This window comes from Anoplopoma fimbria, chromosome 8 (assembly GCF_027596085.1).
Source record: "Anoplopoma fimbria isolate UVic2021 breed Golden Eagle Sablefish chromosome 8, Afim_UVic_2022, whole genome shotgun sequence".
Classification (NCBI taxonomy): domain Eukaryota; kingdom Metazoa; phylum Chordata; class Actinopteri; order Perciformes; family Anoplopomatidae; genus Anoplopoma; species Anoplopoma fimbria.
The window spans coordinates 27,722,449-27,737,168 of record NC_072456.1 but is presented as its reverse complement, the minus strand read 5'-3'; the positions used below and the strand labels follow the sequence as shown (position 1 = coordinate 27,737,168).

Sequence of the window (14,720 nt, the reverse complement as noted above, 5' to 3'; positions counted from 1 at the left end):
AGAAATACAAATGTGAAGCTGAAAATGTGTGTATGTCTCCTGTAAGTGTAGATTAATGCCGTCCGTCGAAAAGTCAGTATTGAGCAGCATTATTCATTTAATAGATGGCCGAGATGAAACCTAACAAGCTTAAAATATAAAGCAAATAAAGTTTCAAAGCATGAAAACAGAAGTTTCTAACTGAAGCTGTAACAAAAAAGGCAGAGAAGAAACGTGCAAAGTTGAAATTCATTACAGGAATTATAACTTTATTAGGGATTCTCTTTTTACTTTGGTCACCACAAACATCATTGATAAAGAACGGCCAATATTTTGTGGATATCTGCAGGTTATCTGTAACGGTTACATCAGTTTCTCACATTAATCTATTTTCTCTTATGATTCTGAAAGTGTTTGATGAGAAATATTCGTCAGCAGCTGGAACCATTTGGTTCCTCCGCATCACCACACATTCAGTAAAACGCAGCCGTACCTGCTGCAGAATGAACGAACGTCACAGAGAGCAGTAGAGGATGATTCTACGGAAACAGTTCATCCTCAAAAGTTAGTCGGGGCTTTGTGAGGGTTAGAAAGAATAAGGCTTGTGTTATATGAGTATAAATCTGAAAAGGACAGAATAAATAAAACCAGTCTTTTACTCTGTCAAACGATGTAATGTAGCATGAAAAATAAACATTTTACAATAAAATAGAAAATAAATCATGTTTATCAGTTAAGTGCGAGCTAGGAAAAACCACTGAATATCCAATCCCTTGTGACATTATCTTCTGACATAAGAGGCAATTCAAAAATAACATTTTCAAAAAAACTAAAGACATTAAAGATATTTTTCTAATCGTGTTTTTTTCCCCCCCAAAGTCTTTTATCGTTGGGGTTTTCCTAGTGTTCAAGACAGCACGAGCATTGCATTTACATTTATTTATAAAGTGAACATGCTGCACAAAGTATATAAAAAAAATTAAACAGGCAATCCCATAATTAAAAAACTAACCTAGCCTCTCTGAAGCCCCGTATCCATGGGAACAATCCAGCATTACAAACAGACATTACACATTTGACTATACTTTTAATCTTGCATTCAGAACTGATAGTGTATGTTACACATGAAAGGAGCTGGAAAAACAAAACACTTGAGATCAGCATAAATTAAGGAGTGAACTGTCCATTAGTGAAGCTCTCAGTATTTCTCTGCAGATTCAAGTCACAAAAGCCTTTTGAAGTCAGTTATTGGTTCAACAAACTGTGCACGTTTTCAGTTCACATACATTTCACAGTTACTTTTAATTCAGACAGGAATACATGGCCGTTCATGTATGTTTTTCTCACTAGATGACTCTTTATTCTGAGCAATAAAATAGTTTTAAGACAAACCAGAGGTCTGGATCTGAACCTCGGCTCCACTGTGAACAGAAATCCTTCTTTCCATGATAAACCCTTTTAATGTGATGAAAACACCTTTATATTTATATATATATATATTATATCAGGGGTCTCTCTTTTTGCTTTTATCATCCAGTACTCATTTCTTTTTTTTTTTGCAAAACAAAAGTTAAGTTGCATTTGAACAGAGTTAGGTTCAGCGATGAAGTTTGAGATTGGCGTTTGGATTGGCGGAGGCGTTACAGTGTCGGAGGTTTCAGCCCGTACTTCCTCGCCACTTCGGTCTGGGCGTACGCTGCGTCACATAACGAGTACAGATGGGCCATCTCCATCTCAGACTTGGCCAGGTTGATGGCCTTGTTGAACATGTCTATCGCCCGGTCCAGATTCCCCCTGGAATAAGAAAAAATAACGCTCTGGTTACTTCAATAATCTAAGAAGATTTATGATGTGTGGATGGAGTCACGTTGTTGATCTCACCTCTGAACTTCGATGGTTCCCATAGTTTCGTAGGCAAAGTCACATTTGTTGTCAATCTCGATGGCCTTACTGATGAGATCTAGACCCAAGTCCAGGTCTTGTTTCCACTGAAGCTGTAACAAACTGCACAGAAGCAAAACATTTAACAATCAATGACTAGTTCAGATATATGGATCACATGTTATTTATAACAATATAACTACTAAACGTAGTGGTATAAGGGACTGAATCTGTATAATGTCAAATAAAGTTTTACTGACAATTCTTATCAGCCGATATTTAGTCAAATATGAGATCAGGACATCGAAATTTATGCTTTTTAAGTCGCTGATCTCTTATAATTTTACATTCTGAAGAACATTCAGTGTTGAAATCAGCAGGAAGAGCGCTAGTAACGTTAGCAGCACCGCTAACGAACAGAGGTTCCATATGAAGCATTCAGGCTCTACTCCGTAAAAATGAGTATTAGTTGAAGGTAAATTACAACGTTATCATGATGTGTTCACATGTAATCTGGTAAAATGTAGTGTTGGTGATAAACTAGAATAAATCCAGTAGTTTGAAGGAGATGTTTACACATTAATATAAAATAGATATTAGAGATGGATTATGATGTTTAACTTCCTAACACGAGCTCTAAGCAGATTATGATACATCACTAAAACTACTTATGACTAGATTTGTCAGAAACAAAGCAAAAACAAGTGATACGACATCTCTAAAAGTTATATTTGCTCCCTTTACTTCTTTTCTACTTTTCCGTAACTCAAAACAGTGATAAGATCCGAACTGAGAGTTTTATGATTTGTTGAACCTCGACTGAATAGAGAAACATCACCTACCCCTTGTGGACATATGTGGTAGCGTTGTCTGGTTCCAGTTCAATACACTTGTCGTACATCTCGTCTGCTTTTCCAAACTGCTGTTGGTCAGTCAAAGCCTGAAGGACACAAAGAGTCATGTTGAACACATCACCGAGGACTTATAGCTGCTACTTCCTGTCTGAATTACTCAGTTAATATACTGTAAAATGGGCCAAAGCACCCACTGATGTGTAAATAGGAATCAAGTTTCTGATTGTGCACCTGAGCATAAAGAGCGTAGCCCTCTGCACACTTGGGGAACCTTCGGATGACGTCCTCGAAGCCGTCCATGGCCGTCTGAACTTGAGACGGGTTGTTTCCTGTATAAGCTTGTCTGTACTGAAGAACACAAGAACAAGAACCTCAGCAGCTCATCTGGAGTTGTGACATCTGTTAACGCTTCAGGCAGCAGAACACTTGTTTTACAAATAATCTGATTTACTTACAAGAGCGAAGCACTTCTGAGCCTGAGCGAGAGCAGAGTCGGGCCTCAGCAGGATGCACTCGTCAAAGTCTCCCACCGCCTCGTCCACCTGGTCCAGCAGGATTTTCAGCTGAGAGGAAAGATTGACTTTAGAAAGAGAACTACAGCATAATATATAAAGATATTTCAAATATCAAAAAAGGTGCAATATGTAAGATTTGGCCATCTGCTGTAGTGCACAGCATTTCACAAACTGTTAACAGTAGCAAAGCAATGGAAAACCCAACCAAACTGCGGAAACTGATCAAAATGAAACTGCCATCTTATAATCTTCACATCTAGAATCCTGCTGTAGGTTAAGTTAGCCATCTGTGTGTTTACTGTGACACTAACCGGGGCGGTACAGAGTCCAAGTAAGTTTTATAGCTTAATTATTGGATTAAATCCAAAGTGGAAGAAACAAAAAAAAGATTTATAGACCCAGTAATCCACCTGCCTGCTGTGACTCTCGGTCTTTGCTGGCTGAATGAGAGTTGCTACAGCTAACTGCTAACTAAAAGGTCCATCTCCCAAAGTTGCCGCAAGCTCCCTTCCCGCTGAAGTAGTATACGGAGGTCAAAACTAAAATTGATTGAAAAGCCCTCAGAGCAGCTCTACGTCTGCTCTACAGACTGAGGACAGACTGGACGATACAGTGACTCATTTTCTCCTCTAGAGGTACGAGTGGTTTTAAGACAGGACGGGCCGCCGCTAGCTGGTTAGCATGCTAACTTCAGTAAATATCTCCGACACGTCAACACTGTGACTTCTTCACATGCTGATGACGATGCAAGTTAATTTATTGAATGTTTAAAGTTTAAATTCTGGCCACATTTTACACGTTGCACCTTTAACTTAGTAAATGTCAACTGACGGCCATTCAGTTAACAAACTGATGTGTCAGAAACCAGTTCAACCTACCTGACCCCTGTGGTGGTAGACATCGGGGTTGCTTGTGTCAATCTCGGCTGCCATGTTGAAATCTTGTGTGGAGAGCATAGGCTGCTGCTGCTGCATGTACATGCTTCCCCGCTTGATCAGAGCGTTGGCTCGTAGCTGGAAACATGAGAACAAATAACAGAGTGACAACCTGTCAGGTCCAAGCTTTCCAAGTCCTCAAATTCTGTCTGGCAACAGTTGGTCTGGCTAACGGTTGGTCGGGTAAAAAGCTGGTTGGGTAAACACTTAGTCAGATAAACAGTCAGTCGGGTAAACAGTTTGTAAGGTAAACAGTTTGTAACAGTTGGTCAGCTACAACTGATCCTTCACTCAGGCTACTAGAATTAAGCAACAGGCTACATGTTTCCAGTCCATTACAGTCTTACTATAATGTAAGAGTACTCAACGTGTCCTGATCCACTCAGCGGTCCGTACCTTCACATTGGCGTCCTGCATGTTGATGACCCGGTCCAGGTCGGGTTGAGCAGCAGTAGCGTTTCCAATCAGCAGGTAGAATGTGGCCCTCAGCAGCAGAGCCTCTGCCGTGTACCGGCCTCCTGACTCGATCTCCTTGGTGCATTCACTGATGATTTTGTCGTAGTTCTCCTCCTCCATGTACTGCTTGGCCTTCAGGTAGCCGGAGCTAACGAGGTGAAGGAACAGATCGGGAGAAAGGTTTATCTACCAGGCGAGGTGGGACGGAGGGTTTTTAAACATCATGTATTCCCTTTTGAGATAGATTCATGTTATAACCACCACTTCAAATTATTTCAGCTTTAATTAATAAAAAACCCGTCTCTGACCTCTCAGTGACCTCGGCCGTCTCGCCCTCCTTGTCCTTGTCTTCGTCCTTCTTCTCCCCCTTCTGCAGCGGCTGTGAGATGATGTCATCGGTGAACGAGCTAAAGTAGGATTTGATGAACTGAGGAGAAGGCATCATCGGCTCACGGTTCTACAGAAGAAGACAAGTTTACTGTTAGAAGTCAGACAAATACAAATGAATCACACGTCTCTCACGATGAGTTCCCACTGCACGGCTCGACTCAACTCGCTGTTCTTTGGTTCTCCGTTAGCAAAAGTTGTTGATAGAACCTGGTACTTCTTATGGTACCACATTGGTCGAAGTTCTAAGTGAGCCGAGACTAGAAGGTGGAGTTAAATAAACTGCAGATCACTGATTGGTGTGTTTATGTGGGACATCCGGCACAAACCAACTGTTTTTAAAATAGCAACCAAAATTTTTATTGCACAGAAGGAAAATTTGCCTTAATGGTTTTCTGCAAAGCAAGGGTTTATTTGAATCATGCGACAACCTCCGGTTCTGAAAAGTGAAGTCAAAGCTTCATGTCTTAAAGCTGCATTCTCTCTCCTGTCCACCAGGGGGCGACTCCTCTGGTTGTATAGAAGTCTATGAGAAAATGACTCTACTTCTCTCTTGATTTATTCCCTCAGTAAACATTGTAAACATGAGTTTATGGTCTCAATCTCTAGTTTCAAGTCTTCTTCAATACAGCATGATGTTCATTTAGTAAATGATGCTCCATTTAGAGTCACACAGACCATAAAGCAGGGGATGCTTTAGGGCGGGGCTACGTCTCTACGTCACTCTTCCTCAGTCCATATATGGTAACCTCCATTCATTGATAGCGAGAACAAAAAGAAAAACCTGCCGGCGTCGGTAATCAAAGAGGGCAACGGCCAAAATCGCCAAACTCAAGGGTTCAAAACATCCACAAAACAATGAGTTACGTCATGATGACTACGTCCACTTCCTATATACAGTCTACTGGTTCCAAAAGTGGGCTGGGTGGAGTCCAACCATGCAGTAAAAATGAGGCACAAGGTGGATAAAAACCTTGTATTTGTCTTTGGCCTTCTCTTTCCCCAGCTGTTTCAGCACTTTGTCTGCTAGCAACATGCTCTGTTGGTTCTGGAAGGCCTCGAGGATACACACTGCTGTGACGTCTGCAGGAAACGAAACAGAACATAAATAACTCTCACGCATTTTTCGGTTTAACTTGTTTTTAGAAAGTGAAAGGAGCGTCTCACCTTCTAGACATTCCTTCTTGTTGTCGAGTTTTTCCAGAGCTTTCGCTCTTCTGAAGAGAGCCTTCACATAGCGTGGATTCATCTCCACGGCCTGACAGCAGTCCTGAACCACTTCTGTCCACTTCATCTGAAAGTGAGAGTTATGAGCTGGTTATCGTCATCTGAATATACAGAGGTCTGTCCAAAGTGAAACCACGATATCTGGAGACCAATATTCAAAACTAATCTTTGAACAGTACAGCATCTGTATCAAAGCTTTTTACATCACACTTTTAGTTGGAGAGCTAATTTACCAGCACTGGATGAAATCAATGATCTGCTGATGTATTTTAGACACCTAAAAGAATCAATATGAGTTTAAGTTTACGCCACCAGACTCCATTCACAAAAACATGAATTATACATTACAGTCATTTAGTCATTTAGCCAAAGCGACTACTACTGCAGTCAGTAGTATATTACATATCATTCACCCATTCACACACTGATGACAAGCTACCATCAAGGTGCCACCATCAGACTCTAACATTCATCATCAGTCCACACCGATGGCCTTCAGGAGCAACTTGGGGTTAAGTGTCTTGCCCAAGGACACATCGACTGCCGAAGCCGGGTATCGAACCACCGACCCTCTGATTGGAGAACTACCTTGCTCTCCACTACGCCACGCACACAGCCCCTCTCAGAACTTGAGTTGATGGTGTACTGCTGCCTCCATCCAGTAAGTTTGTGTCATTGTGTGACTTTGGTGTCTTAATGGGTTAATTTAGATTCACCAAAGTCACATAATAACACAAACAGACTAACAGATGGAGGCAGCAGTAGAGCAGTAGCTCCTGTGTTCTGAGAGGTTAAATCTCTGTTTGTGTGAATGTAGTCTGGTGTCTTTGTAGAGAGCATAGATAACAGCTTCAGTTCTCCGTCATAAAGGTAAAGAGGTGTAAATATTCTAAATATAGCGTTCTCTTAAACTGATATTGATTCTTTTAGGAGTCTAAAATACGTCCACAGCAGAACATTGATCTGCTCCGTGCTGGTTCTCCTGTCTGTTTCTACAAACATCTGCTGTAGTGAAACACTGACTGTGGAGGAGAACCTCACACAGACACACTGATAAACATCACTACTGTCCTTTAACCTCTGTGAGAAAAACCTTCTCTCAAACATGAAGGTGGAAATATGGTACTCATTTACCAAAGATGAGTAACCAATGTTTGCTGCAGAGGCCTTTTCATCTCTTCTGGCTTTAAATTTTTTAGAAGACATTCAAGTGAACTGAAGCCGGTTCAGGTTATTTCAAGTTCAATTAAGAGCAACAAGTATTGACCTGCATGGCTTTCCATCTACAAGCACCTAAACCCACTAAATACCTCTGGAGACGTGTACAAGGACACTCTATTGTTATCATATACAAAATAATTAACAACACAGTCTCATAATACTGACATTAACATCCCTCATAATGAAGAGATCTCAGGTCGTTGCTGCACATCAGGTGGGTATTTCATACATTAAAATCAATCCTGCACAGATGAGAAGAAGCTGAGTGCCAACCTGTTGTTCGTAGGCGGCTGCTCTGTTCTGGTAGAATGTAGACAGATCGGTCTTCTGCTCCGTTGGGCAGAGAGCGATGGCCTCTGTGTAGCACTGGATGGCGTTCTCGTACTTGCCCGCCTTGAAGTACTTGTTGCCCTTGTTCTTGGCTCCCTGGGCCCGATCCAATGGGCTCTGAATGAGGGAAACGAGGAAAAGGGGGAAGGTTTGTTGAATAACATTTCCCCATTATTTCAATCAATTATGATTAAAAAAAAAAAGACCTCACAGCTCCAGGTTAGTTCTCACATTTATGACCTCATAATAATAATAATAATAATAATAATAATAATGACTTTCCTTGAACAAAGATATTCTTAGTTGACTAACACATAGGATTGTCGACTTTTTGTTTAGTTGATTTAATCGACAGATCTATAAAACTAAGTTTATCCAAAAAGAATCACATAAAAGCACCACTTTTTAAATTTGTATTATTTGTATTTCTTAGTTATCATTTCATCTGTAATACAATTTTATCAGGATTTACATTTCACGTTAGTTTGTGTTGCTTTGTTTGGCCTCACTGTTGAGCTTTCTGTTGTTTTATTGACTTGCTTTGTCCGTCAAAGCATTTTGTAAACTCTGTTGTTAAATAAATAACGTTTTTATTATTTATTAAATACTGTGTTTACCAGATGTGTTCATAAGTTTCTTATAAATAAGTCATTCAGAATAAAAAACAACCTAGTGATCAAAGAATTTATCATAATTAGATATTTTATATTTCATTATTCAATATTACAAAAAGTGAGAGCAAAGGTGACAGTGGTGTTTGATATCACATTAATAGCTGCTATTAATGTGATATCAAACACCACTGTCACCTTTGCTCTTTTCTATTTTTATCTATTCTTACTTCAGTTTATGTAGCGCCTATTATTTATTTGTATAACCTTCTATTTAATTAATTATATATATATATATATATATATCCAAATAAAGGTTCAATTTTCTGTGTTTGACAATCATAAATCACCTTTTTAACCTTTTAAAACATTAGTTGCATTTGAAGCCTTTTACAATCATAATATACATAATATATTATGTATATAATATATTATGTACATAATATACATCATATACATATATAATATATATAATCATATATATGATATAAAAAAATGTCTACATACAAGCCAATTGTTGTGTAAGCTGTAAATTACAAACTAATGTGAATAAATAAAGGATATAATTATATATACAGTATGCATGTGTACATTTAAAGTGAAAGTGAGTTAATTAAAACAGTTGCATTTGAAGCCTTTAACAATCATAATATACATAATATATTATGTACATTATATATTATGTATATTGTGTACATAATATATAATGTACATCATATATACATATATATATATATAATATATGATGTATATTATGTATATAATATATAATATACATCATATATATATATATATATATATATATATGTACATAATATATAATATAAATAATGTACATAATATATAATATAAATAATATATATTATATATAATGTACATAATATATAATATAATATACATAATATAATATATAATATATATATACATAATATATAATATATAATATATAATGTACATAATATATAATATGTATATATATCATATATATGATTTATAATATAAAGCAGTGCAGCTGAAGATGTATGTCAAACATGCCTTTAATGTAACATTTGCACTGGAGCTGGTTAACCTAGCCACCTAGCTTAGCCACCTAGCTTAGCCTAGCCACCTAGTAACATTTGCCTAGCCACCTAGCCTAGCCACCTAGCCACCTAGCTTAGCCTAGCCACCTAGCTTAGCCTAGCCACCTAGCCGCTAGCCGGCTAATCCTCCGCGCTGCCCGTCTCCGTCACTGACAGTCGGTGTCCTTGAGCGTGAGTGCCCGGTCCCCTCGGCCCCGTCCCTGCGGGGCCCCGGGGCCTCCTGACGGGGCGGTGCGGTGCGGTGCGGTGCGTTAACGGGCCTCCCCCCCGCTCCTCCTCCCCTCTCCCTCCCCGTTACCGTGTTCTCCTCTCGGCTCTGCGGCCCCGCGTCGTCCCGGCCCTGCACCGGGCTGGCGCTGCCTTCCGGGGTCTTCCGCTCCCCGCTGCGCTTGTCGTCCTTCGTCCGGCTGCGGTTCCACAGGTACACCGCTCCGACCCCCAGCACGATGGGCGTCCCGACCAACAGGGCCAGCTGCCAGCGGGGAGGCCGGTCCCGGTCTGCGGCTCCACGGGCTTAGAGGCGGCCATGATGTACTCCCGAACCACGGTCAGCCAGGTAACCAGCGGGAGCGAGCGCCGCTTCTTCTTCGTCTGCTTCCGGTGCTGCGGAGGTCACGGGCGGAGCGAGGGCTGATGGGATACTGGAGGACAACCCCGCCGGGGCTGCGTGTATCTGTAGTCCGACGGGAGCGTTTTGTAGTCCAAATAATAATAATAATAATAATAATAATAATAAATAATAATAATAATAATAATAATAATAATGATAAATAATTTTGATAGGATAACATTAGTCTGTAATTTAAAAAAGTAATAATGCAATTTAATAAAATAATAATAAAAATAATAATAATAATAAAAAAGATAATAATAATAATAAAAAATATTTTAATCACAGGATGTAGTTTAAATTAGTCTGTAACTTAAAAAAAGTAATAATACAATTTAATAAAATAATAATAATAATAATAATAAAATAATAATAATAAAAAATATATTTTATCACAGGATGTAGTTTACATAAGTCTGTAACTTAAAAAATAATAATACAATTTAATAATAATAATAATAATAATAATAATAATAATAATAATAAAAAATATATATTTTAATCACAGGATGTAGTTTAAATTAGTCTGTAACTTAAAAAATTTAAAATACAATTTAATAAAATAATAATAATAATAAAAATAAATTTTTTAATACAGGATGTAGTTTAAATTAGTTTGTAACTTAAAATAATAATAATACAATTTAATTTTTTTTTATATGTGTATACATATTTTTATTTTTCGATAAAAAAACAACTTATATTCTATTAAATAAATCTCGACGGGCTTAGAGGCGGCCATGATCTGCTCCCCAACGACGGTCAGCCAGGTAACCAGCGGGAGCGAGCGCCGCTTCTTCTTCGTCTGCTTCCGGTGCTGCGGAGGTCACGGGCGGAGCGAGGGCTGATGGGATACTGGAGGACAACCCCGCCGGGGCTGCGTGTATCTGTAGTCCGACGGGAGCGTTTTGTAGTCCAAATAATAATAATAATAATAATAATAATAATAATAATAATAATAATAATATATTTTAATCACAGGATGTAGTTTACATTATAACTTAAAAAATAATAATACAATTTAATTTAATAATAATAATAATAATAATAATAAAATAAGATATATATTTTAATCACAGGATGTAGTTTAAATTAGTCTGTAACTTAAAAAAGTAATAATACAATTAATAATAATAATAATAATAATAATAATAATAAAATATATATATTTTAATCACAGGATGTAGTTTACATTAGTCTGTAACTTAAAAAAAAAATAATAATACAATTTAATAAAATAATAATAATAATAATAATAATAAAATAAATATATATATTTTAATCACAGGATGTAGTTTAAATTAGTCTGTAACTTAAAAAGTAATAATACAATTTAATAAAATAATAATAATAATAAAAATAAATATACATATTTTGATGTGTATACATAATTTTATTTTTCGATAAAAAAACAACCTATATTCTATTAAAAAATCTAGTATTTATTAGGAAATGTATTACCTATCTCTCCCATGTCTTATCTCAATAGTCCAAACTTCAAAGCAGCTGAAAATTACAATAAAATAAATGTAAAACACAGGTGTTGGATTTCAATCTGGTTAAATAAAAGTTAAATAAAAAACTAAGAGTGTTGGAAAGACTCAAAGAAAGATTCATCCTTGTGATCGTATTTGTTTTCATCGATGTGCTTTTTTTTATTCATGTCAATGATGCTCTAGACCCCCAGCAATTAATCATGATTTATTCATCTTTATTTATTTAACTATTTTATATATTTTTGTGTATTTATGTTTATTATTTGTTTATTCTCTGTTGATATACCTTCTGAATGTTATCATGGATTCGGGGAGGGACAGCATCTATCGGTACAAATGTTTCTGTCCTGTGGATTGTTAAAGTTGTATTAAAAAAATAAAATACAACATTAAAAAACGTTGTACCAAGGTAATGGTGTTTTTGTATCCTTGAAAAAATAAGATTAATATGATTAATTAATAGTATTAATTTGTTGGTATGCAGGTTGTTGACTTTAGCCACAAGAGGACAGTGCTGCTGACTCTCTGTAAACCCATCCTCTTGTTTAGAAACACAACTGTATGTTTACCTACACACACACACACACACACACACACACACACACACACACACACACACACACACACACACACACACACACACACACACACACACACACACACACACAAACCCACTCATTCTGTTTAAATACATTTTCATAAATAGATAGAGCAGTTTCTACAGCAGTAAAAACTCTCTCTACATTTGATCCTGATCGATGTGTATTTTGTTCATATGAGTGATAAAGTGTGAGTGTGTGTGTGTGTGTGTTTGTGTCTTTCAGCCTTGTGTGTGTGTCCCAGTTCACAGCCCAGTTCACAGCACTGACCAGCTGCTCGATTACTGCTGGAGGCCATATGTCCTCAAACACACCAGCAACGATGCTTTCAAAGTCAACTGTGTTCGGCTGCTCAGAGGGGAGTACATTTAGTCCAGTACTGTACTCAGTTATGTACAAATATCAGGCACTTGTACTTGAGTAGTTACATTTTTTAAGAGGAGAATATTGTACTTTTTACTGGATTACATTGGTTTGATAAATTACTTCTATATTAAGATAATGAATACAAAATCAACAAATAATTTATGATTTATTATTATAGATTACGTCATTAAAATGAGCTCCACTATTACCAGCTGCAACATTTAAGTTATGAACACAAAAGTAATTATAATCCAGTGATATTATATATTTAATTCTGCAAAATGGTACTTTAAATACATTTACTTAAGTACTTTACTCAGTTATGTACAAATATGAGGCACTTTATTTCAATTATTTGCAACTTTTACAATATATTTAAGAGGCGAATATTACACGTTTTACTGGATTACATTTGTTTGATAAATTACTTCTATATTAAGATTATTAATAATATGAAATCAACAAATAAATTATGATTTATTATTTTAGATTAGGTCATTAAAATGAGCTCCACTATTACCAGCTGCAACATTAAATTATTATGACTACATTAGTAATTATAATCCAGTAATATTATATATTCTGTTCTGCAAAATGGTACTTTAGGTTCACTCAGATTTAAATACTTTTGTATTTCTTTTGTCAGATTTTGAATGCATGACTTTTACTTGTAAAGGAGTATTTCTAAACTGTGGTATTGTTACTTTAACTGAAGTAAAACATCTGAATACTTCTTCCTACTCTGTTAATAATTCCTGCAGCAACATAAAGCTTTCATAAGAAAACGATTCCTTTATGTGTTTTAAATTAAGCTGCAACTGATTTATAACCTTTTCACACAGTGGATTTGTATCAAATATAACATTTTTGTACTCTATTCTTTGTATTAATAATTGATATTTTATGAATCCGTCCTGGTTGTTAAAACACGTTGCTGCCCTCAAAATAATCCATTCTTCACTGTCACAGCAGCTTGTTTTCAAAAGACATGAAATCAATTTTTGCCGCACAAAAACACGAGTTGTTGACACAATAACCTTGTGTTCTCCACGTGTTGTTTGTCTCTTCAGCGGCTTTGTTGCTTTTAGAGGTCTGAACTGACAGAGGTTACAATAAGAACGTCTGATCCTTCAGTTATTCCTGTTAAACTAAAGCTATTGTTAGAACGGTCGGCTCAGATGTTTCTCTGAGACCACGGACACCAATCATCCTGTCAGAGCATTTAATCAGATTATCTTCAGATGTTTGAGGAAAGTTTATGTTATAACAGGTTGGTCTCTTATTCTCTTCATGTGGGTTCCAAAAAGTATTTTGTAAAACTATTAAGCAGATTTGTGACACACAGAAGAGAGAGTTGGATTAAATGAATAGTGACTGAAGGGCTTCATTCACAAGTCTGATCCTCTTGTTGACCAGCTCAAAAATGAAACACAATTCAAATGTTTTTAATTGATTAAATCAAGAAACCTCAAACTTCAGAATCAGAAGCTGTTTACACATACAAGGAATTTAGCTCGGTGATTAATTGGTGCGTTAAAGTAAATAACAAACACAGTGCAATACTAAAGACAAAATTTAAAAATAGAAATATGAAAATATACAATAAACTATGGTAAAAAGTAAACAAATAAGAGTATAGCAGGTATAATAAATCATATTTTTAATAGTAGACACACCTGTATTTTGTATTTTTGTGGATGTACAGGTGTAAATGAATGCTTCCCTGCAGACACTGAACACAGGGCGTCTGGTCCTTTGTGTTTAAATATAAGTTGTAGTTCTAATGCTCCTGTGAAATCTATATTAGATCAAATTAACTGAATCAAATGTCTCAAAATATGTTAATTTATCTAATCCCTCTGGATCTGTTATCCACTGAATTATTTTCCATTTATACTGAGTTATTTGTACTAAGGATTTGTGTATTCTAGTATCATGTAAGGATATTTAAAGAGCACTTGGTGAACCTAAACTGGCTCCCATCTTTGGAAAAACAGCAGATTACTGTAATCTGGGTCTGGTTACATGACAAAGCAGCGACCAGATTAGTCTCCTCTTTGAGACTCTCTGAGATGATCAGCAGCAGTTTGATCCTTTTATTGAACGTGAAGAATCAATAATATCAGATTGTTCTGCACAACTTATATTTAAATTACTATTGAAGTCTTATA

The 14,720-nt window shown here is 36.6% G+C and overlaps 1 protein-coding gene across 1 annotated transcript; it reads right to left on the bottom strand.

Annotated features, from left to right (window-relative positions):
• Positions 1-1,046: 1,046 nt before the first annotated feature.
• Positions 1,047-10,073, bottom strand: tomm70a (translocase of outer mitochondrial membrane 70 homolog A (S. cerevisiae)). Its single transcript, XM_054602719.1, is given in 13 exon segments — positions 1,047-1,773; positions 1,861-1,983; positions 2,703-2,800; positions 2,946-3,062; positions 3,170-3,277; positions 4,108-4,242; positions 4,561-4,768; positions 4,929-5,077; positions 5,981-6,090; positions 6,175-6,301; positions 7,729-7,902; positions 9,777-9,964; positions 9,967-10,073. Coding segments are annotated over 13 exon segments (1,731 nt in total). The 5' UTR covers positions 10,007-10,073; the 3' UTR covers positions 1,047-1,619.
• Positions 10,074-14,720: the final 4,647 nt, after the last annotated feature.